At 41.5% G+C, this 24,750-nt stretch overlaps 1 protein-coding gene across 2 annotated transcripts in view; it reads right to left on the reverse strand.

Annotated features, from left to right (window-relative positions):
• Positions 1-24,750, reverse strand: part of DNAH5 (dynein axonemal heavy chain 5) — a 598,099-nt gene that overhangs the window by 521,481 nt on the left and 51,868 nt on the right. For both annotated transcript variants that reach the window (XM_033929843.1, XM_033929844.1), the window contains exons 2-3: positions 3,037-3,171; positions 1,620-1,704 (exon numbers count right to left, since the gene is read on the reverse strand). In XM_033929843.1, coding sequence (XP_033785734.1) covers positions 1,620-1,704; positions 3,037-3,171 — 220 coding nt within the window. The remainder of the gene's footprint in view (positions 1-1,619; positions 1,705-3,036; positions 3,172-24,750) is intronic.

The raw sequence follows: 24,750 nt of genomic DNA on the forward strand, positions 1-24,750 counted from the left end.
GAAGGACGCTGAAAGGACATGGGGAAGGCAGAGGGGGGAGAAGGATGCTGCCTGACAGGACATGGGGAAGATGGTGGGGGAGAAGGACACTGAAAGGAAATGGGGAAGAGGGAATGGGAAGAAGACGCTGGCAGGGAAGAAGACAGAGGTGCCAGACTATGGGGGGAGCGGAGGGAAAAAGATGGGTGCCAGACCAATTTGGGAGGGGGGAGAAAGGGAGAGGCACAGTAACAGAGCAAATGGAAGACACAGAGAGAAGAGAGGCAGTGGATGGAAGGAATTGAATGAGAACATGAAGAAAGCAGAAACCAGGCAATAAAGGTAGGAAAAAAATTCTTTTTTTTTTTTTGCTTAAGGATAAAGTAGTATATTAGTTGTGTTGATAAAAATGTATAAACATTAGAGGCTCTGGTAGAAACCCGTTTACAAAGTATGTATTCTTCCCAATTAATATTTCCAAATTAATAAAGTCTTTTTGCTTATTTTTAAATGGGTTTCTACCAGAGCCTTTAATTCAGTAGCATAATTAAATGAAATAACTATTTCTGTAGTTTATAGGGACGGGCGGGGACGTAGGGGATTCCTCGCGGGAACGTAGGGGATTCCTCGCGGGGACGTAGGGGATTCCTCGCGGGGACGGGCGGGGACGGAGGGGATTCCTCGCGGGGACGGGTGGGGACGGAGGGATTCCTCGCGGGGACGGGTGGGGACGGGTGGGAGTCCTCACGGGGACGGGTGGGAACGGGTGGGACTTTGGCGGGGACGGGTGGGGACGGGTGGGATTTCTGTCCCCGCGCAACTCTCTAGCAGGAAGGACAAAGGCTTGGAAGGCAATGAGGAGGCACGAACTCGGGGCATGGGAGTGAGGTAGGTCAAAGAACAAAAGCTGGAAGGCAGTGAGTGGGAGGGGGCACGAACTCAGGACATGGGAAGGAGGGAGGTCAAAGAGCAAAGGCTGGAAGGCAGTGAGTGGGAGGGGGCACGAACTTGGGACATGGATGGGAAGAAATAGGGCCTGAGTGAAGAAAGGAAGGAACAAAGAAAGGAAGGAAGGAGACTCATGAAATCACCAGACAACAAAGGTAGGAAAACTTATTTTATTTTCAATTTAGTGATCAAAATGTATCAGTCTTGATCATTTATATCTGCTGTGTGTATGGTGTGTATATGACAAATGAAAGGAACAGCCTGCCAGGGAAGGGGAGACAGGGTGCAGAATCTGGCAGGGAGTGTGGGGTTGGGTGCAGAGCCTGGAAGAGAATGAGGGGGGCTGGGTGCAGAGCCTGGTATATATTAGTACACAATTTGGTTCAGAATGGTTTTTATTCTGGTTTTCCTACTCCTAATCTAGGGTGCGTCTTATGGAGCAAAAAATACGATAATAAAAATACTTATGTAAATACATTCAATGCTGCCCTCCCTCCTCCCCCTGCGGGTTTGTATATTTCCTTCTAAGGACTCAAAAAGAAAGAAGTTGGTGAGAAATAAATTATCCCTCACTGTAAATAAATGTGTCTGTGCTCTTTGTTTGGGACAGTGTCGGGAGCTTCTGCTTGTTGGACATGCACCTTTTAAAAATTTCACATATGTTGAGAAGGTTATCTGGTTATCCTCCTTACCTATTTCAGTGCTTTCTAGATCTTGATAGTAAAACATGATATGCCGCAGACCTCCAATTGCAAAGAATCGTTCGATGCGCTCAATCTATGAGAAGAAACATAGTCTTAATCTGCAAATTTATATCTGGAATTCTGTTATTATTATTGCAGCCCTGGATCATTTCTACGAGATTGGGAACTACAAACCAAAACCAAAACCACCGAGGGGATAATTCTGTAAAGCGGGTGCCAAAATTTACATGCCAACTGTGAACATAAATGTTTGCAATAATGGCATATAGGTATATATGTTTGCACATATGTGCATAAATGCCAAAATTTTTTCTGTGCTATTTTACAGAGCAAATGTTTTAGAGGTAGGTGCACACATAGATGGAATCTGGACAGAGTATGGGCAGGACTCATATGTGCATAACTACTAGAATACCATAAGCTATGCATGTATCTCTGGCATTTAGACATGAGTACTTTTACGCCGGCATAAATGTTCACTCCCTAAATTACAGGCACTTATGTAGTAAAGGAAAGTTGATGCATACTCCGTCCTGCCATGGTGACTGCCCCCCCCTCCACCTGGCAAGAAAAAAATAAGCAGGAGGGATGCCCGCTTCCCTCCTGTAATGCAGACTCCCCCCTCCACCGTGTGAGAGAAAATTGGCAGGAGGAATGCCCACTTCCTCCTGCCAACGGAGGCCCCCACCCCAAACCATTCCTACCCTACTCCTTCCCCCCTCCAAAAATAAGTAGGAGGGATGCCCACTCTCTCCTGCCACCAGATGCTCCCCCAACCCCGGTACTTTTTCCAGAAGTTGGAATCAGGAGGGCAACATGGTCCTACCAGCTTCAAGGCCTGCTAATCCAAAATGGCGGGCCTTCTCCCTCAGTGCATCATGTGTTGCATGGGGAGGGACCCAGGGTGTCTAAGCCAATCAGGGCATTGGGCTCCTCCCTCGGTATCCCATGTGATGCCCAAGAGGAGGTGCTTTAGGCCCTTCTCCTTGCATCACCAACCAGAAAAAACTTCGGGTTGGTGAACGTTATAGTCAACAATTTATAAAGCAGTCTTGTGTGAACCCTTGAAGAAGCCAACAAATTAAGGTAAAACAGGTCCCATCCGGCCAGGGCTGTCTGAAATATTGGAGATAAGTGTGGGCTGTTATTATAATATATTTAGACACCAGTTGTTTTTGATATTGAGTATCATCACAGAAAATAAAATAAATGGGAGAAATTAAGTATGATAATTCTTTGAGAGGTTTTTCAGGATCAATGATGGAAACATAGAACTTTAAATCTTGATTAAAGTTGAAATTCCTGATAATCAAGCAGCATGTTGTGACAGCTTTAGGAGCTACTCACACACATTTTTTAAAATCATGCTCCATTAAATAATAATAATAATAGCAAATCTGTATACCTGACTGCCTTCAAGGATTGCATCTTCTACTTCGGTCTTCTCCAAATCCAAGCAGAGAGCCACAATTCCCAGCACATAGTCATGTCTAGCATCCAATTGAGCCCTTTTAGCTTCCTTCTCTTCCTTTAGTTTTTGCTGCAAAATTTATTATTTTTTAATTAATAAAGTAAAATAAATAAATAATTACATAACAATAATAACAATATAGTATGTTCCGTCTTTCAACAAGCAAACCAAAGTCCAAATTGAATCAATACCGTCTTCAAATGTCTTCATTCACTAGCATGGCCTTTTATACTTTCACAAGATACTTTTCAAAACCATATACAGTAGACAGGTAAAATGTTTGTAGGTATTTGCAATCAAGGATTTTGCAACAGTTCTGAAATATACTGTTCCCTTTCAAAAATGACCAAGAATAAAAGGATCCTCAGACATATGAACCGATTTTTCTCCAGGGTTATTTTTTCCAGCCAAAGCATTTGTTTAAATATGTTTCAATGCTGTTTAGCACATAAGCCCCCAGGTGATATGCATCAGTAAACGTAATTATCCCATTCAACCTACTATGAAGATATTGGGTGTAACATTGGACTAGAGTCTAACCATGAAAGACCAGGTGGACTCCTTAGTTAGAAAGGGTTTTTTTACTCTCTGGAAGCTTCGGTCCATTAAAGCATATTTCGATGTTTCATCATTTAGAATCCTAGTACAATCCCTTATACTGAGTCGCCTACTTGGCAATTTCCCAGATGAATATGCGGCGATTACAATTGGTGCAAAATGCAGCAGTCAAGCTAATTTTTGGGTTGAAGAAGTTCGATCATGTAACACCTTCCTACCGACTTCTACATTGGCTACCGATGGAGGCACGCGTGAAGTTTAAGTTCGGATGCTTTTGCTTTAAGGCACTATTCGGTTTAGCCCCTAAATATATAACTGACCTCTTCTCTTTCTCAAACAACAGACATAAGAGAAGCTCACACTCGAATTTTGTTTCCCTACCGATTACAGGATGTAAATTTAAAAAACACCATCAACATCTTCTCTCACATCAAGCGGTATTATGGGGCAAAGATCTGGAACAAATTGCTCATGCCTACTACTTATGGGGAATTTAGGAAACACCTAAAAACATATCTGTTCCTGAAGTATTTAGGCAACTAACCTGTACAATCCTACTCCACAATAAATGATCTCTAGCGCTGTTAATAACTAGCTTCCAACCTTGTTAATTCTACTTAATTTGTAACATCTTTTAACCATTGTAAACCGCATAGAACTTCACGGTCCTGCGATATATAAACTGTTATTATTATTATTAATATTATTATGTCTAAATCAACAAGAAACAGCTATTGCTTATAAGCAGCTCTATTGTATGCAATCTTATAAAAAAAAGAAATGTGAAATAAGGAATAAGCTATTTGACCTTTCCAAGTCTGCAATATTTGCAGTGTTCTGTCAGAGCTAAATAACAAGTCTGGGCATGACAAATCAAGCTAACTGTTGAAATCAGAAACAGGTGGCGTATACTTTCTAACAGCTCTATTGACATCAAGAAAAAAAAAGGTCTTGAACCAAGGTTCCAACATCAGCCTCCCTCTACACAAAGCTTCAGCAAACACATATAAGCTGCCAAAAGTGAACATTTAGGTAATGTATTATCTACACATTGGTCAGGCTCATGTTTTATTTCAAAGCTCAATGCAGTCTTTCTAGAAATAAGATTTAACTAAGGTATGCTCTTAAAAGTTATGGGACAATTATGAATAGTCAGTGGCATACCTAGCCTTTGTGACACTCAGGCCCTTCATTTTTTTGACACCACCAGCACCCCCCCCCCCCCCATCTGTATGAAAAACATGATTTTTAGTAACAATCCACAAGTCACTCAAGAGTGAATCTAGGAAAAGGCAGCATCTTAAATACTGCAGTGAGCAGTAGAACATCAATACACCCATTGTAAAACTAAACAAGCTAGACTAGTACAGATCAATTCTGCAAAGTCAATGCTAACAGAAAACCATGTCTTTCAAACACACAGAAAACAAGAACACAGAAAACACCTTCGCCTAGTATGGAATATATAATCAAACTAACCCCTCCCCTTTTACAAAACTGTAGTGTGGTTTTTAGCCATGATGGTAACAGCTCAGACTCTCATAGAATTCTGAGCATCAGAGCTGTTACCACCACAGCCAGCGCTAAAAAACGCTCTACAGCTTTGTAAAAGGCAGGATAAAATAGAAATACGTAGACAAAGGTTAAATTGAACCACCAAGAAATTGGACTCTGCATACAATGCAACACCACAGAAACAGCGATGCATCTCCCATAAAGCAAATAAATAAATAGAATTTTTTTTCTACCTTGTCTTCTCTGGTTTCTGCTTTCCTCATCTTCTTGTTACTCTCTTCCTTTCATCCACTGTCTACCCTCTCTCTGCCCCTTCTATAGGGCATCTTCTCTCCTTCTATTCCCCTTCCAGAAACTTTATGCAGCCTCCTTCCATTTCTCCCTTCACCCCATTGGTCTGGCATTTCACTCTCTCATCTCCCTTTCCCCCACTTCTATGATCATCTGCCCCCTTTCTTTCCTTCCAACCTAATTCCATCCAGTATCCTTCCCCCTTATGTCTCCCTCTCCTTTCCCTGCACACCAATTTCATCAGCATCTGTTCCCTTTCTCTCCTTCCACCACCCTTCCATTCCACCCTGACCCCTTTTCTCTTCCTCCACCACCCTTCTATGCTCCTCTCTCCCTCCAAACCAGCAAGGTCCCACGATGACTGCTTCTGCTGCCTCTGTTCCAGAAGAGGTATGTGACGTTGGAGGGGGTGGGCTGGCAGATGAAGGGAATTGTGGCAAGGTCCCGCGATGACTAAGGCTGCCAGCCCACCCCCCCTCCGATGTCACTTACCTCTTCCGGAGTAGAGGCGGCAGATGGCAGTCATCGCAGGACCTTCCTGCACTTCAGCGCAGCTGCCGACTCTGCTTCAGAAAAAGTACGTCAGCCGCACTGAGGTGCATGTGACGATTAGAGCAGCGCGGGAGGTTCAGAACCCAGCCAGCCGGCTGTGCACCACCCTAAGGCTGGCACCCGGGGATGTCCGCACCCCCCGCCCCGCCCTTGGTACGCCACTGTGAATAGTCCTCCACTATGACGTGCCACATACTAACAAAGCTAAATGAAGCAATTTAAATTTACACTCTCTTATTATAAACAGTGAGTAACTGGTATATAGCTATGTTTTAGAAAGCGTACACTATCAAAAAACTAGTGAGGAGAAAAAGGCCTCGGATCCCTCCCTTTCCCCTACAGAGATTGGGTAAAAGGTTTATAAGATAGCGAACCTCACTGGCATACAAAACCTCCTCTACTAGTAAAGATAGCTCTGTGCTGTGCAAGCAAATACTGTACAAAAAAATCAAAATGCACTTATCTTATTTGGGGGAACAGTGCACCAGTGGTAGTCAGCGTGTCACAATTCTTGGGAGGGTAAATTTAAATTGCTTCATGTAGTACTGTTAGTATCCGGCACGTTATAGTGGAGGAGGTTTGTATTAGTTGTATTATTTAGTTTCACTATAATTGTGTTTATTTTGCTAGCAATTTTGAATAGCCCATCTGGCTGCAGGATGGTACTGTAGGCTTATTAGAACACACAAACCTTGTGGCCAGTTTTAAACTGGAAACTACCTGGGGTTATTTCTCTTTGTTGTGGTTTTTTTTTTAACTTTGGGTTTTTTTTTAAAATACTTTATTCATTTCATATCTTAAATCAAGTACAATAAATACAAATATCAATTTCACTTTCAAATACACTTGACATCTTATAAATAACCCTTATAAAATATAATAATATCCCCCTTCCTTATATAATTATGAAAAATATATTCTTTTATTATAATCCAAAAAATACCCAGCCCCCTCCCTCCATTATTTTCTTAAACTTTTTAATTCAGGGAAGAATAATTTTTAATCTTTACAAAAATCCATCAATGGCCTCCACACATCCTTAAATTTCTCTTTGAACATTGGCTGCAGGTATACAAATGCAAACAAAGTATGTATCATGCACCTGCTAATTCTGCAGGCAAATAAGGGTAATTGACATATTTCCTCCACTAACTTAAACATAGCTCTGGCGACTCCTCTTATTATCTCAGCTAAAAGTGTGAGCACTGGGAAAGTCTAGTCAGTAAAGGCTCATGTGCTAACCATGTACTAATCGGTTAGCATGTGGCAATATAGCTGCGCTAATCAATTATGGCTGGGCATGCCTACTCTGCCTTCAAACACACTCCCAAACTAAAAAATAAAAACTATTTTTGAGCACATGGTAACAGCACTACCACAAGACACATGAGCATGTCCTGCAGTAAGAATGCATTAGTGCTTAGATGTATTTATTTATATAAGTTGTTTACATTCAGGTACTCAAGCATTTTTCCCTGTCTGTTCTGGTGGGCTCACACTCTATCTAATGTACCTAGGGCAATGGGGGGATTACGTGACTTGCCCAGGGTCACAAGGAGTGACAGGGTTTGAACCCACAACTTCAGGGTGGTGAGGCTATGGCTCTAACCACTGCGCCACACACTCCCCACAGCTTAGTAAAAGGACCCCCTTTATTTTGGAGGGGAGGGTGTGTCAGGGGTGGAAAATGGGTGTAGAAGCACTATTTAGCTACTGTGCTCGCATTACCAGCATGATAACTGGTTAACACATCCATAACACAGGAGCCCTCAGGGCCTCCTAAATAGGAGGAGATAAGTGCTCCGGTGTTAATTTTTTTTATTATTATTATTTGTACACTTATGTTAACATTAGAACGTGGAAAACTGTCTATTTCATGGCCACACTAGAAATGGGCTATGTGTGCTGTGAACTGCCAGGAGAACTAACAAATCAATTTTGGAAGAGATCAGACCGGATATGTCACTCGAAGCTCACATGATGAAGATACGATTATCTTATTTTGGTCATATTGTTAGAAGAGAACATAGGAACATAAAAATTGCCATACTGGGTCAGACCAAAGGTCCATCAAGCCCATTATTCTGTTTCCAACATTGGCCAACCAAGATACCAAGTATCTAGCTAGATCTCAAGTAGTAAAACAGATTTTATGCTGCTTATCCTAGGAATAAGAAGTGGATTTCCCCAAGCCATCTCAATAATGGCCTATGGATTTCTCCTTTAGGAAATTATCCAAGCCTTTTTTAAAGCCTGCTAGGCTAACTGATTTCACCACATTCTCCAGCAACGAATGTCAGTGTTTAACCCTTTATTTGGCATTGTTGCTCAAAAGCAACGTGTTTCTTTGGCTCTTATGAGAGATCTGCATCTCTAAATGCCTGTTACTTGGCACTGTTGCTCTCGTTCAACATCAAGTTACATAAAGCATCCATTTTCACCATCAGCCAATTAAAGGGTTAATTATACTTTATATGAAGAAATATTTTATCCGGTTTGTTTTAAATCTACTACTTAGTAGCTTCTTCGCATACTCCCTAGTCCTAGTATTTTTTGAAAGAGTAAACAAGCGATTCACATCTACCCTTTCCACTCTACTCAGTATTTTATAGACCTCTATCATATCACCCCTGAGCTGTCTCTTCTCCAAGCTAAAGAGCCCTAGCCACTTTAGCCTCTCCCCATAGGGAAGTCGTCCCAAACCTTTATCATTTTCATCAACCTTCTCTGTACCTATTCTAACTTCGCTATATAGTTTTGAGATACAGCGACCAGAACTGCACACAGTATTCAAGTTGCAGCCATACCATAGAGTGATACAAGGGCATTTTAACATTTTCATCTTTGTTTTCCATTCCTTTCCTGATAATTCCTACATTATATTTGCTTTCTTAGCCGCCACACATTGAGCTGAGGGTTTCAACAAATCCTCAACAATGACACTTTGATTCCTTTCCTGGACAGTGACTCCTAATATAGAACCCTGCATCACATAGCTATAGTTTGGGTTCCTCTTTCCCATATGCATCACTTTGCACTTCCTCACATTAAACATCATCTGCCATTTTGATGCCCAGCCTTCCAGTCTCACAAGGTCCTCTTGCAATTTTTCACAATCCTCTTGCGATTTAACAACTTTGAACAACTTTGTGTCATCAGCAAATTTAATTATCTCACTAGTTAGAGATCACTGAAGAAGGACATCATGGTTTGAGAAGATCGAAGGAACTAAATGAAGAAAGCAACCTGCAACTAGGTGGCTGGATAAGTTGACAACTACTATGAGGATGATGCTGAAGGACCTTGTCAGACTAGCACTTGACTGACTTCTTTTTGGATCTTTAACTCATCAAGTCGCTAGGACTTGAACCCGAGTTGATGGCACCTAACACACACACAAGCCCATTTATTAGCACAGCTTAAAAAAAAGGGCCCCTATAAAATTGTGACTATTTGATAAATATTTGGACATTCATGCCATATAGGTCACTTTTATACTGTTAAAAGTTCTTTTTTTTTTTGCATTTAGTAATTTTACTTTTGCAACGGGAGCAAAATTGCAACAACTCCCTTCAACACTTTCCTAACAAAACAACTATTTCTTATGATACCAATTGGAAAAACGGATTTAGATCTAGCACCATATGTCTTCATATTGTCCCCTTATTTAAGGTGGTTTTCTGCTTCAGGATAATTTTGGTTTGGGAAGCATTTAGAAAGACGTTTACAAATTTTATGTACATTGTAATCTGCTGAAGGTAGATGCTCCATAATCTCTCCTTCTTCCATCCCCTCTTTCTAAATGTACTTAATCTACCCGCCTGCAACTATGGGCCCTAACACCAACCAACAAGTGTCTTTTAGTAAAGGCCAGAACTCCTCCACCACAGGATACTGTGAACACTGTCTCTATGACATCCCCACTCTAGAGAACCCTAAAAGCAAGAAGTCTCACACAGAAATTTAGCCACCAATTAACACATGAAACATGCAGCATGTGCAACCTGAGGCCCCAATTGGCTCTTGAAAGCTGCCTGTTATCAAAAAGAAGCCACCTTATCAGGGACCCTGATCCATTGTATTCAAAAATGATAGTGATTTGAGTTGTCAGGACAAGACAATTTATGCCTTCTCAGTAGCACTAAAACACCAGATGAATATAGGAACAAACAGTAAACTCCCATTATAACTACTTCTAATCATTTCTGTAGTGCAACTAGATGTATGCAGCACTATACACATTATATGCAGGTACTTTCTCTGTCTCTAGCGAGCTCACAATCTAAGTTTTTGTACCTGGGGCAATGGAGGGTTAAGAGGTCCTTTTATTAAGTAAGAACATAAGAATAGCCTTACTGGAACAGACTAAAGATCCATCTAGCCCAGTATCCCGTCTTCATGGTGGACAATCCAGGTCATAAGTACCTGGCAAAAATCCAAATAGTAGCAACATTCCATGCTACCAATCCAGATCAAGCAGTAGCTTCCCACGTCTATCTCAATAGCAGATCATGGACTTTTCTTCCAGGAACTTGTCCAAATCTTTCTTAAAGCCAACTATATTAAATGCTCTTACCACATCCTCTAGCAAAGTGTCCAGAGCTCAACTATTCTCTGAGTGAAAAAAATATATCCTCCTATTGGTTTTAAAAGTATTTCCCTATAACTTCATCAAGTGTCCCCTAGTCTTTGTAATTTTTGATGAAGTAAAAATATCAATCCACTTGTACCCATTCAACACCACTCAGAATTTTGTAGACTTCAGTCATAATAATAATCACTAATACTAAAACCCTAAGCGCACATGCACACTCCTACCTGCATGATCTGTGATCCATAGCTCCATGGCCCCGCATGCACAGTAGAAGAAGGAGTCAGCGGTGGTTTCTTCTGCGCATGTGGAGTCACCATAAGCAGGGACACACGAAGGCAACTCCCCCCTCCCGCCCTCACTTTGTCTAACAGAACGTCCCCACACTCGCAGCCCCCCAGGTACTGTTCTGTGGCCCGCGGTCTGGCTAATTCCCTTACAGTCCCTGACCGAAGTAATTTTTAGTTCAAAGTTGCCGCGGCGACTCCTCTCACAGCCACACCTGTGTCGGAAGCCTCTCTGACGTCATGTCTGAGAAGGGAAGGGACGGGGGAATGCTGCTGCTGCTGCAGCTGCACAGGGATGTGGAGGGGGAGGGAAATACCACTGCTGCTGATGCTGCACAGGGAAGTGCATCTGCATTTGAAAACTCAACCACAAATAACTTTATTCCAACAGCCAAATGTACAAACTTCAGAATTCCAACCTTAAACGACATCGAAAGACATTTTAAATCAATCAATCTAAAAGGCTCTCCTACAGAACTTATTCCGCCGTTCTATCTAAAAAAATTTTTTCCTTATTTTGATCCTTTTATTCTATCGCTCATACAACATAGTTTCTCCTCTGCTACCGTCCCTAGCACTTGGAAAACCTTTATAGTCACACCAATAATAAAAAACTTCAAATCCAGTCAAGATGATTCATCCAATTACCGCCCCATTTCAAATTTACCATTCTTAATGAAACTGTCTGAAAAACTAGTTTTTGAACAGCTTTCAGAATTCATCGAATCCTCTAACGCGTTACATCCCAACCAAACTGGCTTTCGAAAACATCACAGCACTGAATATTCTATGATCGGTCTCGTTACAAATATACACTACTTTCTCGACCATCATAAATCTGTTGCACTCTTTTCTCTAGACCTATCCGCAGCTTTCGATACTATAGATCACGAACTTCTTCTTAATCGTCTGCAATCATTAGGGATAGAAGGCCAAGTCTTAAAATGGTTAACATCTTTTTTATCGGATCGTACCTCGAGAGTCAAATTCAATGAAACCTATTCTGAAAACTTCTCATCAGCATTTGGCGTTCCACAAGGATCTATATTATCTCCTCTTTTATTTAACATCTTTCTATCCCCGCTTATCACGATTTCACAGTCACTAGGATTTACAACCTTTTCATACGCTGATGACATTCAACTCATAAATCCTCTCAACCCAGAAAATACAGAAGAAATAAAAATAATCAGTGATAAATTAGAACTAATAAAAAACTGGCTAAACAATAACAAACTGGTTTTAAACACTCAAAAAACAAAAACAATGCTTTTCACTTGGAAAGGAGACATACTTCAAAAAATACCATTCATACTTGATAATACTTTTATAGAAACGGTCTCTAAGCTGAAAATCCTCGGTGTAACAATTGATGTAGATCTTTCATTTCATAACCATATTAGCGAAATAGTTAAATCATGCTTTTACAGATTACGGCTCCTATGTTCAATTTCTACTTTTTTAGATTCTAAATCACTCAATATCTTAGTTCATTCTCTTATTATCTCTAAATTGGATTACTGTAATTCTCTTCTAATCAACATAACCCAGAAAGAAAACAGACGTCTCCAAATCATCCAAAACACATCAGTTAAGTTAATTCACAATGCAAAAAAATTCGACCATGTTACCCCTTTACTTATTAAATCACATTGGCTCCCCATAACTCATCGAATTACTTTCAAAACTTTATTTTTGGTATACAAAACATTGAGCTTCAACGAACCCCAATTTATAGCAAAAATGATTGTCCCATACAGACCTTCTTGTTCTTTAAGATCTTCCGCATCACAACTGCTCTCAATCCCTTCGCTGAGAATCATAGGCACAAGACGTAATGATATGTTCTCCATGAAAGCCCCTACTTTGTGGAACTCCCTTCCAAATTTTATTAAAAACGAAACAGACCTAGTCTCTTTTAAGAAAATTTTAAAAACATACTTATTTCAAGATGCATTTGATGCATGAAAAGTAACATTTCAGGTTTCCGCATTCTTCTTATTTTATCATTAACCCATCACTACCCAATGTGTTTTCCTTTTGATGTTAAATTCTAATATATAAAAATTGTAACTTTCCCCCTCCTCCCCAACCCTTCCTGTTTGTCCAATTTTGTCTGTCTTTTGTTTAAATTTTGTAAACTAAATGTATTACCACATTCTGATGGTTTTTAAATTGTACATCGCTTAGATATTGTTATAAGCGATTCATCAAATGAATATTAAACTTGAAACTTGAAACTTGAAGTGGAGGGGGAGGGAAATACCGTTGCTGCTGCTGCACAGGGAAGTGGAGGGGGAGGGAATGCTGCTGCTGCACAGGGAAGTGGGGTGAGGGGAGGGAAATGCTGCTGCACAGGGAACTAGAAAGGGAGGGAATGCTGCTGCGGCTGCTGCATAGGGAAGTGGGGGGAAGGTAAATGCTGCTGCTGCACAGGGGGCAGGGAGAGAGACAGAAAGACAGACAGTGAAGGAAAGAAAGATAGACAGTGGGAGGGAGACAGACAGAAAGAAAAGAAGAAAGACACAGGGGCAGGAAGAGAGACAGAAAGACAGACAGACAAAGGGGGCCAGGGAGAGACAGACAGAAAGAAAGACAGATAGACAGCGGGAGGGAGAGAGACAGAAAGAAAGGAAGCAAGAGACAGGGGCAGGGAGAGAGAAAGAAAGACAGACAGACATATATTCTAGCACCTATTAATGTAACAGGCTTAAAGACTAGTAATAATAATTTTATTTTTTTATACCGCTATACCAAAGGTTCAAAGTGATTCACAACATAAAATTAATACATACAATGTGGATTAAAATGGCATAAAAGTTACTAGCAGGTAAAATAGAATGCAGCAATTAAAACAGATAATTTAAAAAACAGACAAATTAGGATGCTAACCTATCGAACATGTGTGTTTAACAATTTTCTAAAATCAAGATAAGAAGTAGCCTCTAGTATATCTCCCTTCAGCCGTCTCTTTTCCAAGCTAAGGAGTCCTAATCTTTTTAGTCTTTCCTCATATGAGAAGAATTCCATCCTCTTAAATCATCTTGGTCATAGAAACATGATAGCAGAGAAAGGCCAAATGGTCCATCCAGTCTGCCCATCCACAGTAATCATTATCTCTTCCTCTCTCTAAGAGATCCCATGTACCTATCCCAGTGTCTCCACCACTTCTTCCAGGAGACTGTTGCACACATCTACCACCCTTTCTGTAAAAAAGTATTTCCTTATATTACTCCGGAGCCTATCACCTCTTAACTTCATCCTATGCCCTCTCATTCCACAGCTTCCTTTCAAATAAAAGAGACTCGACTCATGCACATTTAGATATTTAAACATCTCTATCATAATAATAATAATAATTTTATTTCTTATATACCGCTATACCGTGAAGTTCAAAGTGGTTTACAATAAAGATACATTTTATCAGTACATTCATTGGGAATATGGGATACAAGCAGTTTACAATAAAGATACATTTTGTCAGTACATGGAATACAAGGTGGAAAGAGAGTATAAGTTAGTCTCAAATCTTGAATTGGAATGGTGGCGAGGTAGAGAAGAGGGCCGTAGAGAGGATGAAGTAGGTTGGGAATTTAGAATTTGTTAAACAATCGACCATACATGCAATTTTGAAATGAACCCTGCCCTTGACTGGCAGCCAGTGTAATTCCTTAAGTAGTTGACTTGCCCTCTCATATTTTGTCTTGTGCAGGATCAGCCTTGCTACTGTGTTATCATATCTCACCTCTCCCACCTTTCCTACAAAGTATACAGCTTGAGATGTTTAAATCTGTCCCCATACGCCTTATGACGAAGACCACACACCATTTTAGTAGTCTTCCTCTGGACTGACTCCGTCCTTTTTATATCTTTTTGAAGGTGCAGCCTCCAGAATTGTACACAATATTCTAAATGAGATCTAACCAAAGTTTATACAGGAGTATCAATACCTCCTTTTTCCTACTGGCCATAACTCTCCCTATGCAACCTAGCATCCTTCTAGCTTTCATCAACTTTTCAACCTGTTTGGCCACCTTAAGATCATCACATACAATCACACCCAAGCCTTGCTCTTCTGTCGTGCACATAAGTTCTTCACCCCCTAAACTGCACCATTCCCTCGTTGAATTTCTTAGCATTAAATTTCAGCTACCAAATTTCAGACCATTCTTCAAGCTTCGCTATGTCTTTCTTCATGTTATGAGGAGTAGTGGCTCGTGGCCAGTAGGGGATGATGTTTATGGGACTGTAATGGAATGGATATCAGAACATGATAGTGAAGTATTAAGTGCCTGCTTTTCGTATGATTCTGGGTAATTCTAGTTAGATACAAGCATATGTGTCAGTTAAGGCCACGCCCAAAGAGAAGCATATGAAAAACGGATGAATAAAAATCTGAATATAAATGAAGCTAAAGCCAGAAAAACACACTCCAAGATTAATATAAAGGAAAGCATAATAATATTCTTTTTATGTACTTTGCTATTAGGCTACATCATGAAGAAAATTAAGAGATACATGGACTCCATTTTGATTGCTGTCTTTTCTATATCTTCTCTGTCTTTGGAATCCATTTTATGGTCAGTTGTGTCCAAGTCTTTGTTCTCAGCATCATGGTGTTAATTGATACCAGATGTGCTTTAGGCTGGCTAGGAAGATAACGTGTCCTAAACTAAGATATAAAATGCATTAAATATGAATGACCGAGATATGAATGAATGAAGGGCCCGAAAGTATGTGATTGTGTGACTGTATTGAACAAAAGAATGGGTTTTGAAAAAACATATTATATATATTTGCAACCTAAAGGAATCCTAAAACATCTGGAAATAATTAACAGTCTCTAGCATAGAGAGGGGGAAACCAGCCCCTCCTCCTCCAGGCTAAGGCTTCTGTGTGCAGATCCATGAAATTTGAAACTGTCAGCTTAGGGGGAACAGCCCCTCCTTCTCGTCCTCCTTCTTCTTTAAGAATGACAAGCAGGCTGACAACTTTTCAGCACTGTAAGGTTTAGAACTTTTCAGCAGCTTGTTTGATACATAGACAAATTGTCTGAAATAAGTTTTAAGAATGATAAAGGAATATTGGAAATGTTATAAAATGTAAATGTATATTCAGAAATGAATGTAAGCAAACAAATGTAATTTTCTGAAACTTTTTTCTTTGTCTAACTTTTAAGACCACCCATGTTATTTTATTGGCTGTCAAACTGATGATGTCATACTGAGCCAAAAGTATATAATAGAGTGTCTTGAGATATTAAGCTGAGCTCGTTATCAGAAGGCCAGCATTTTGGCAACTATAACGACCTCCCACTAATGCAACTGGCCTTGGGATGTCCATGATAGCACAATAGCAACAATAAAATTGAATAGAGCCTTGCATTGGTGTCACATTTCATATTTTTTTGTTATTTACACTGAGCTTAATGAGTGCACGTCCAAAGTCCCTTGCTCAGTTATCAAACCATCCTGGGTGTCTATTCTGTTGCAGTTTTTGATATCATCCGCAAAGAGGCAAATCTTACTTGACAACCCTTTAGCAATATCGTTTATAAAAATGTTAAAAAGAACAGGCCCAAGAACAGAACCTTGAGGCACACCACTGGTAACATCCCTTTCCTCAGAGTGATCTCAATTGATCACTACCCTCTGTCGCCTTCCACTCAACCATTTCTTGATGAAGCCCATCACTTTGGGATCCATCCTGAGGGCACTCCGTTTATTTATTAGATGTCTGTGTGGAACACTGTCCAAGGCTTTGCTAAAATCTAAATACACCACATCTAGTGAACACCCTTTATCCAATTCTCTGGTCACCTACTCAAAGAAATTGATCAGATTTGTCTGACAAGATCTACCTCTAGTGAATCCATGCTGCTTCCGGTCCTGTAATCCACGGGATTCCAAAAACTTCACCATTCTCTGTTTTAAAAGCATTTCCATTAATTTGCTTACTATAGAAGTCAGACTTACCGGCCTGTAAACCCCTTCTTCTTCCTTACTCTCACTTTTGTGGAGAGGGACCACATTAGCCCTTCTCCAGTCCTCCGGTACTACTCCTGACTCTAGAGAAGCATTGAAAGAGTCAGTCAGCAGAACCACCAGAATTTCCCTAAGTTCCTTCAGCACCCTTGGATGTACACCATCTGGCCCTATCACTTTGTCTACCTTTATTTTAGCTAGCTCCTCACGAACACACCCTTCTGAAAATCAATCAGGTTCTATTACTCCTCCATCCCTATTCACGTTTGTCTTCTACGGTCCCGCTCCCGCTTCAGCCATGAACACAGAACAGAAATATTTGTTAAGTAATTCAGCCTTTTCTTTATCAGCTTCTACATATATTTCCCCTGCACCTTTGAGTCTCACAATGTCACTTTTGCACTTCTTCCTATCACTAATATATCTAAAAAAAATGTCTTGTCTTCCCGTTTTACTGTCAGCTATTTTTTCTTCCATTTGTATCTTTGCTTTCCTGACTACATGACCAGCCTCTCTTAACTTTTCAGATATTTTTGCCTGTCTTCCTCTTTCTGTGATCTTTTGTAATTTATGAAAGCTAACCTCTTATTCCTTACCTTCTCAGTTACTACTTTTGAGAACCAAAGCGGCCTTCTTTTCCTTACTTTTACTTACTTGAAAATATTTAAAGTTATTACAAGTTACTGAAAATTGTGAGATACAGGGATTTATCTTAAGTGTGTGGTCCTCAGGAACAGGCTCCTGACCCCACAGATGATGGCCAAGCGTTTTGTCACTTGGCTGCCTTAGAATTTTCAGTAATTTGTAATAACTTTAAATATTTTCAAGACTTTCAAACAAGCTTTAATAATTCCTTATTTCAAACGTTCAATGATATAAGGAGGTTTTTATGCTGATGAAGTCACCTGCACTTTCCAGTTAATGAAGAGTTCTCCCTGATGAGGTTTTGAGGCTTTTGTAATACATTGAAGTTTGCTTACGTTAGCTTTTTTTGCTCAGTTTTCAACTATATGTTCACAGCTTTTTGGTACTGGATAGTTTGAAACTCTAGTTGTGTGTGGGATTTTGGATTATAAATAGTGGGGTTCCCCAGGAGACTGCTGTATTTTAACATATTTATAAATGATCTAGAGATAGGAGGTAATTAAATCTGATGATGACACAAAGTTGTTAAATCACAAGAGGCCCTAGAGAGACTCGAAGACTGGGCATCAAAATGGCAGATGATGTTTAATGTGAGCAAATGTGAACTGATGCATGTGGGAAAGAGGAACCCAAACCACAGCTAAGTGAGGCAAGGTGTCACATTAGGAGTCACTACCGAGGAAAAGGATCTAGGTATCATCATTGATGATATATTGAAACCCTCTGCTCAGTGTGGACTGGTGGCTAAGAAAGCAAAAGAATGTTAGGACTTATCAGGAGAGGAATGGAAAACAAAGATGAAAATATCATAATGTCTTTGTATTGTTTTATATTGTATGCAATTCTAGTCACTGCATTTCAAAAAAGACATAGTGGAATTAGAAAAGCCATGACAAAAATGATAAAGAGGATGACAACTTCCCTATGAGGAAAGTCTAAAGCAGCTAGGGTTCTTCAGTATTGGAGAAGAGATGGCTATGGGGACATATGATAGAGGTCTATAAAATATTGAGTGGAGTGGAACGGGTAGACATGAATCACTTGTTTACTCTTTAGTAGGATTAGGGCAGGAGTGTCAAAGTCCCTCCTCGAGGGCCGCAAACCAGTCGGGTTTTCAGGATTTCCCCAATGAATATGCATGAGATCTATTAGCATACAATGAAAGCAGTGCATGCAAATAGATCTCATGCATATTCATTAGGGAAATCCTGAAAACCCGACTGGATTGCGGCCCTTGTTGAGGGACTTTGACATCCCTGGATTAGGGATGGTGGGAGAGTTGGCTTTTAAGAAAATAAATTTTGTAATACTGACTGGCCGAAGTGCCCATCCCGCCTGGAGAAAGACTCCAGACAATAATGCGAGGTGAATGTATGAACTGAGGACCAGGTGGCAGCTTTACAGATTTCCTTAATAGGAGTAGATCTAAGGAAATCTACAGAAGCTGCCATAGCTCGGACTTTGTGAGCTGTGACACAACTTTCCAGGCACAGTCCAGTCAGAGCATATCAGAACGATATACAGGACACTACCCGGTTGGAAATCGTTCTCTTGGAAACAGGATGCCCCAACTTATTAGGATCAAATGAGTCGAAAAGTTGAGATGTTCTATGTGGCTTTGTCCTGTCGATGTAATAGGCCAAAGCATGTTTATAGTCCAGGGTGTACAGCGCCGTTTCTCCAGCATGAGAATGAGGCTTAGGGAAAAAACTGGGAAAACAATCGACTGATTGAGATGAAACTCTGTGACCACTTTCAGTAGAAACTTAGGATGCGTGCGTAGAACCACTTTATCATGATGAAAAACTGTGAAAGGTGGATCTGCCACCAACGCTTGCAACTCACTGACCCTCCTGGCAGAGGTGAAAGACAATTTTCCAGGTGAGAAACTTGGGATGAGCCATGGCCATTGGTTTAAATGGAGGCTTCATTAATCTGGAAAGAACCACATTAAGGTTCCAGACCTCTGGAGGAGGTCCTTTCATGAATCTGGAGACCAAAGGATGAGCAGTAAGAGGTTTCCCCCCAAATGGCATGTGAAAAGATGTAATAGCACTGAGATGGACTCTGATAGATGTAGATTTAAGTCCAGAGTCAGACAGATGAAGTAGATAATTTAACACCAATTCCACTGACAAGGAAGTTGTATCATGATGATGAAGGAGACACCAGGAAGAAAACCTAGTCCACTTTTGTTGATAACATTGTTGAGTGACTGGCTTCCTAAAGGCGTCAATAATATCATGAACAGGCTGAGAAAGATGTAATTCATATGAATTCAGCCCAAGAGAAACCAAACTGTCAGGTGTAACGACTGCAGGTTGGGATGTAGAAAAGATCCTTGATTCTGAGTAAGATCATGCCAAACGAACTTGCTGCACTTCTTTGAAGGGATAAACAGCCATATGGACAAAGGGGATCCCATAGACATCATATATCTTGACTTCCAAAAGGCTTTTGACAAGGTACCACATGAGTGGCTACTTAAGAAACTGTGGAACCACGGGATAGAAGGGGACGTATACAGATGGGTTAAACATTGGTTGGCAGGCAGGAAGCAGAGGGTTGCAGTGAAGGGCCACTACTCAGGCTGGAGAAGGGTCACAAGTGGTGTCCCGCAGAGGTTGGTACTTGGGCCGCTGCTGTTCAATGATTTATTAATGACCTGGAAACAGGGACAAAGTGCGAAGTTATAAAATTTATGGATGACATCAAACTCTGTAGCAGGGTCCGAACTGTAGTGGAATGTGAAGAACTGCAAAGGGATCTGACCAAACTGGAGGAGTGGGCGAATAAATGGCAGATGAACTTCAATGTGGAGAAATGCATATAGGGAAAAAGAACCCAATGTTCAGCTACACAATGGGGGGGTTGGTACTGGTGGATACAACAATGAAACAGACGGCGCAATGCGCAGCGGCCTCTAAGAAAGCAAACAGAATGTTGGGTATTATCAAGAAGGGTATTACATCCAGAACGAAGGAAGTTATCCTGCCGCTGTATCGGGCGATGGTGTGCCCACATCTGGAGTACTGTGCCCAATATTGGTCACCATACCTTAAGAAGGACATGGCAATACTTGAGAGGGTCCAGAGAAGAGCCACACGAATGATAAAGGGTATGGAAAATCTTTCATACGCTGAGAGGTTAGAGAAATTTGGGATCTTCTCCCTGGAGAAGCGGAGACTCAAAGGAGACATGATAGAGACGTACAAGATTATAAAAGGCATAGAGAGGGTGGAGAGGGACAGGTTCTTCAGCGTACTGGGTACTACAAGAACAAGAGGACATCTGGAGAAATTGAAAGGGGATAGGTTTAGAACCAATGCTAGGAAATTCACTTCTGGAGGGTGTAATAGGTCAGACTACATTATGGGGTTTCAAAGAGGGATTAGATAAATTCCTGAAGGATAAGGGGATTGAAGGTTGCAGATAAAGGAGAAAGAAAGGGTATAGATAAAAAAGAAAATGGGTTTGAAGGATAAAAAGGAATAGGGAAGAACAGGTTCTAGACAAAAGATCACTTTACAGGTCATGGACCTGATGGGCCGCCGCAGGAGCGGACCGCTGGGCGCGATGGACCTCTGGTCTGACCCAGTGGAGGCAAATTCCTATGTAATTCTTAGCAGAGTAGAGAAGATTGGTAGAGGAATTGGCTCCCTGGTGCTGAAGTAGAAGGGAGAACCAATGCTGCTGGGGCCACTGAGGAGCAATGAGAATCATGGTGGCTGACTCTCGTTTGAGTTTGAACAGTCTTCAATAGAAGAGAGGTTGGAGGGAATGCAAATAGGAACAGGAGAAATGCATCAGCTTCCAGACGGTGAGGAGAGTAAATTCTGGAGCAAAACTGGGGCAACTTTTGATTGTGGTGAGTTGCAAATAAGTCCACCTGAGGAGTGCCCCATTGGGTAAAGATGAGATGGAGAGTTGCAGAGTTGAGAGTCCATTCGTGGGGCTGAAGAATTCTGCTGAGGTTGTCTGCCAGGGAATTCTTCTCCCCTTGAATGTAGACAGCCTTTAAGAAAATACTGTGAGCCATCACCCAAAGCCAGATTTTCTGAGCCTCCTGCATAACAGAAGAGAGCTCGTGCCTCCTTGCTTGTTAATGTAGTACATTGTCTGTGTGAAGGAGGAGAACTTGAGGACTCAAGAGGTGCTGTAAAGTTTTGAGAGCATAATATATTGCTTTGAGCTTGAGAAAATTGATGTGAAATTTCCACTCCCTGGCAGACCAATGACCTTGTGTTTAAAGACCCTCCAGGTGCGCCCCCCAGGCATAAGGAGATGCATCCATCATTATCATCTTTTGGTGTGGGGGGGGTAAGTGAAAAAGAAGATCTCTGGATAGATTGGAGGAGATCATCCACCATTGAAGCGACTGCTGAAGAGATGATGTGACAGAAATATGTTGAGAGAGACGATCTGTCGCTTGAGACCACTGAGAAGCAAGGGCCCACTAAGGTTAATTGCATTATCTTTGGGACATTGCTGTGAACAAGGCTGCCCTGTGAACTTCTAAAAGCTAAGTTACTCAGCATTTCATATTCTGCTCTTTTCACTGGTTTTCAGCATTATATCTGCTTAATTTCTCTTCTCATCCCTATTTCTTACTAAAAAAAAAAAAAAGCACAAAAAAATAAACCCTTCTCTTTCCTCTGTTAAATCTTATTTCCTCTTTCCCTTTCCCTTCATAGGAATAAGGGTAAGACTTATAGTCCCCACCAACCCCAGGGACCACTATTCATATATAGAGACCCATATAATCAGGACTACTCAAATCAAGTCACTTCACAACCAACCAAGATGACCCCAGTGGTTCACCGCAGAGATCTCACGTCTCATTAAGGAGAAGAAAAACACATTTGCTTCCTTCAAACGCACGGGGAAAAGCGAAGATCAACTGCTACACAGGATCAAGTCCACTGAGGTCAAAACGGCAGTCAGGGAGGCCAAACTTCGAGTGGAAGAAACTCTAGCAAACAACATTAAGAAAGGGGACAAATCCTTTTTCCGGTATATCAGTGACAGGAAAAAAAACACAGACGGGATAGTACGCCTGAAAAAAACGGACGGGAATTACGCAGAATCGGATCCCGAAAAGGCCGAACTACTAAACGAATACTTCTGCTCGGTCTTCACCTGCGAAGCGCCAGGGTCCGGCCCTCAATTGAAGCCACAGTCAAACACAAAAGACCCGTTTCGGAATTTTAAATTCACACCCAGCGGGGTTTACCTTGAGCTAACAAAACTCAAGGTGGACAAAGCCATGGGACCGGACAATCTGCACCCCAGAGTGCTAAGGGAGTTAGGTGATGTCCTGGCAGAACCGTTAGCCGTGCTCTTCAATCTCTCACTGAGTACAGGGACAGTCCCCTTGGACTGGAAAACAGCTAACGTCGTTCCTCTACACAAAAAGGGTTGCAGGACAGAGGCTGCAAATTACAGACCGGTGAGTCTGACATCGATAGTGTGCAAACTCATGGAAACACTGATCAAACGCCAATTGGACACGGTCTTGGACGAAGGGAATCTACGGGACCCCAATCAACATGGATTCACCAAGGGTAGGTCCTGCCAATCAAACCTCATCAGCTTCTTTGACTGGGTAACAAAAAGACTGGACGAAGGAGATTCACTAGACATAGTGTACCTGGACTTCAGTAAAGCTTTTGACAGCGTCCCACACCGCAGACTGTTAAACAAGATGAAATCGATGGGGTTAGGAGAGACTCTGACGGCATGGGTCAATGATTGGCTGAGTGGCAGACTTCAGAGGGTGATGGTTAACGGTACTTTCTCTGAGACATCGGAGGTGACCAGCGGGGTGCCGCAGGGCTCGGTCTTGGGTCCACTCCTCTTCAACATATTCATAGGAGATCTGACTCAAGGGCTTCAAGGTAAAGTAACATTATTCGCCGACGACGCCAAACTATGTAATATGGTAAGCGAGGACAATCTACAAGATATTATGGCGCAGGACCTGCGTACATTGGAATGCTGGTCCTCAACCTGGCAGCTGGGCTTCAATGCTGGAAAGTGTAAGGTCATGCACCTGGGTAGCAGAAACCCATGCAGAACTTATACCTTGAACGGGGAGACCTTGACCAGGACTTCAGCAGAACGAGATTTAGGAGTAATCATTAGTGCAGACATGAAATCTGCCAATCAGGTGGAGAAGGCTTCCTCAAGGGCAAGACAGATGCTGGGTTGCATCCGTAGAAGTTTCGTCAGCAGAAAGCCTGCAGTCATAATGCCATTATACAGGACCATGGTGAGACCTCATCTGGAATACTGCGTGCAATTCTGGAGGCCACATTATCGCAAAGACATGCAGAGGGTCGAGTCGGTCCAAAGGATGGCCACCAGAATGGTCTCAGGGCTTAAAGGTCTCTCGTACGAAGCAAGACTAAACAATTTGCAGCTCTACACTCTCGAGGAACGCAGGGAGAGGGGAGACATGATTGAGACGTTTAAATACGTCACCGGACGTATAGAAGTGGAAGATAACATTTTCCTTCTCAGAGGCCCCTCAACCACAAGGGGGCACCCGCTCAAACTCAAGGGCGGAAAATTTCACGGCGACACCAGGAAGTATTTCTTCACGGAGCGAGTGATTGATCAATGGAACAAGCTTCCAGTACAGGTAATCGAGGCCAGCAGCGTGCCAGATTTTAAGAATAAATGGGACGCCCATGTGGGATCCCTAAGTGGGTCAGGGTAAAACATTGTATAATATTAAGGGGAGGGTCTATAGAGTGGGCAGACTTGATGGGCCTTGGCCCTTTTCTGCCGTCATCTTTCTATGTTTCTATGTTTCTATGTTTATTCTATGCAATCACTGTGGTGCTTTAATTCCAAGACATACTATTTGGAGGCTTAAGGCTTGCCCCATCTGTCTTCAACTTGCCAGTATTAAGGAGGAGCTCTGCAAACTTAAACAGGAATTGAATACAATTAAAGCAGCTTCCATCACTCCACAAAATCATACCAACTTACCACCTCTACCTCAAAGAATAAAACAGCCCAGGAATAAATGGAAGACTGCGACATGTAACACAGAAACATCCACCTTCACTAATATTACCTCTACAGAATTCCTTCGCTCCACTAGTGCACTGTGATACTCAAGAAAACAGAAGGGAGATGGGACTGGAACCAATGAAGGTAACTCAAGAGAACAAGCGCACCCTAAGTACAAATAAAAAAGCCAAAAACAGAAAACTAT

Source organism: Geotrypetes seraphini, chromosome 2, assembly GCF_902459505.1.
Source record: "Geotrypetes seraphini chromosome 2, aGeoSer1.1, whole genome shotgun sequence".
Lineage (NCBI taxonomy): Eukaryota > Metazoa > Chordata > Amphibia > Gymnophiona > Dermophiidae > Geotrypetes > Geotrypetes seraphini.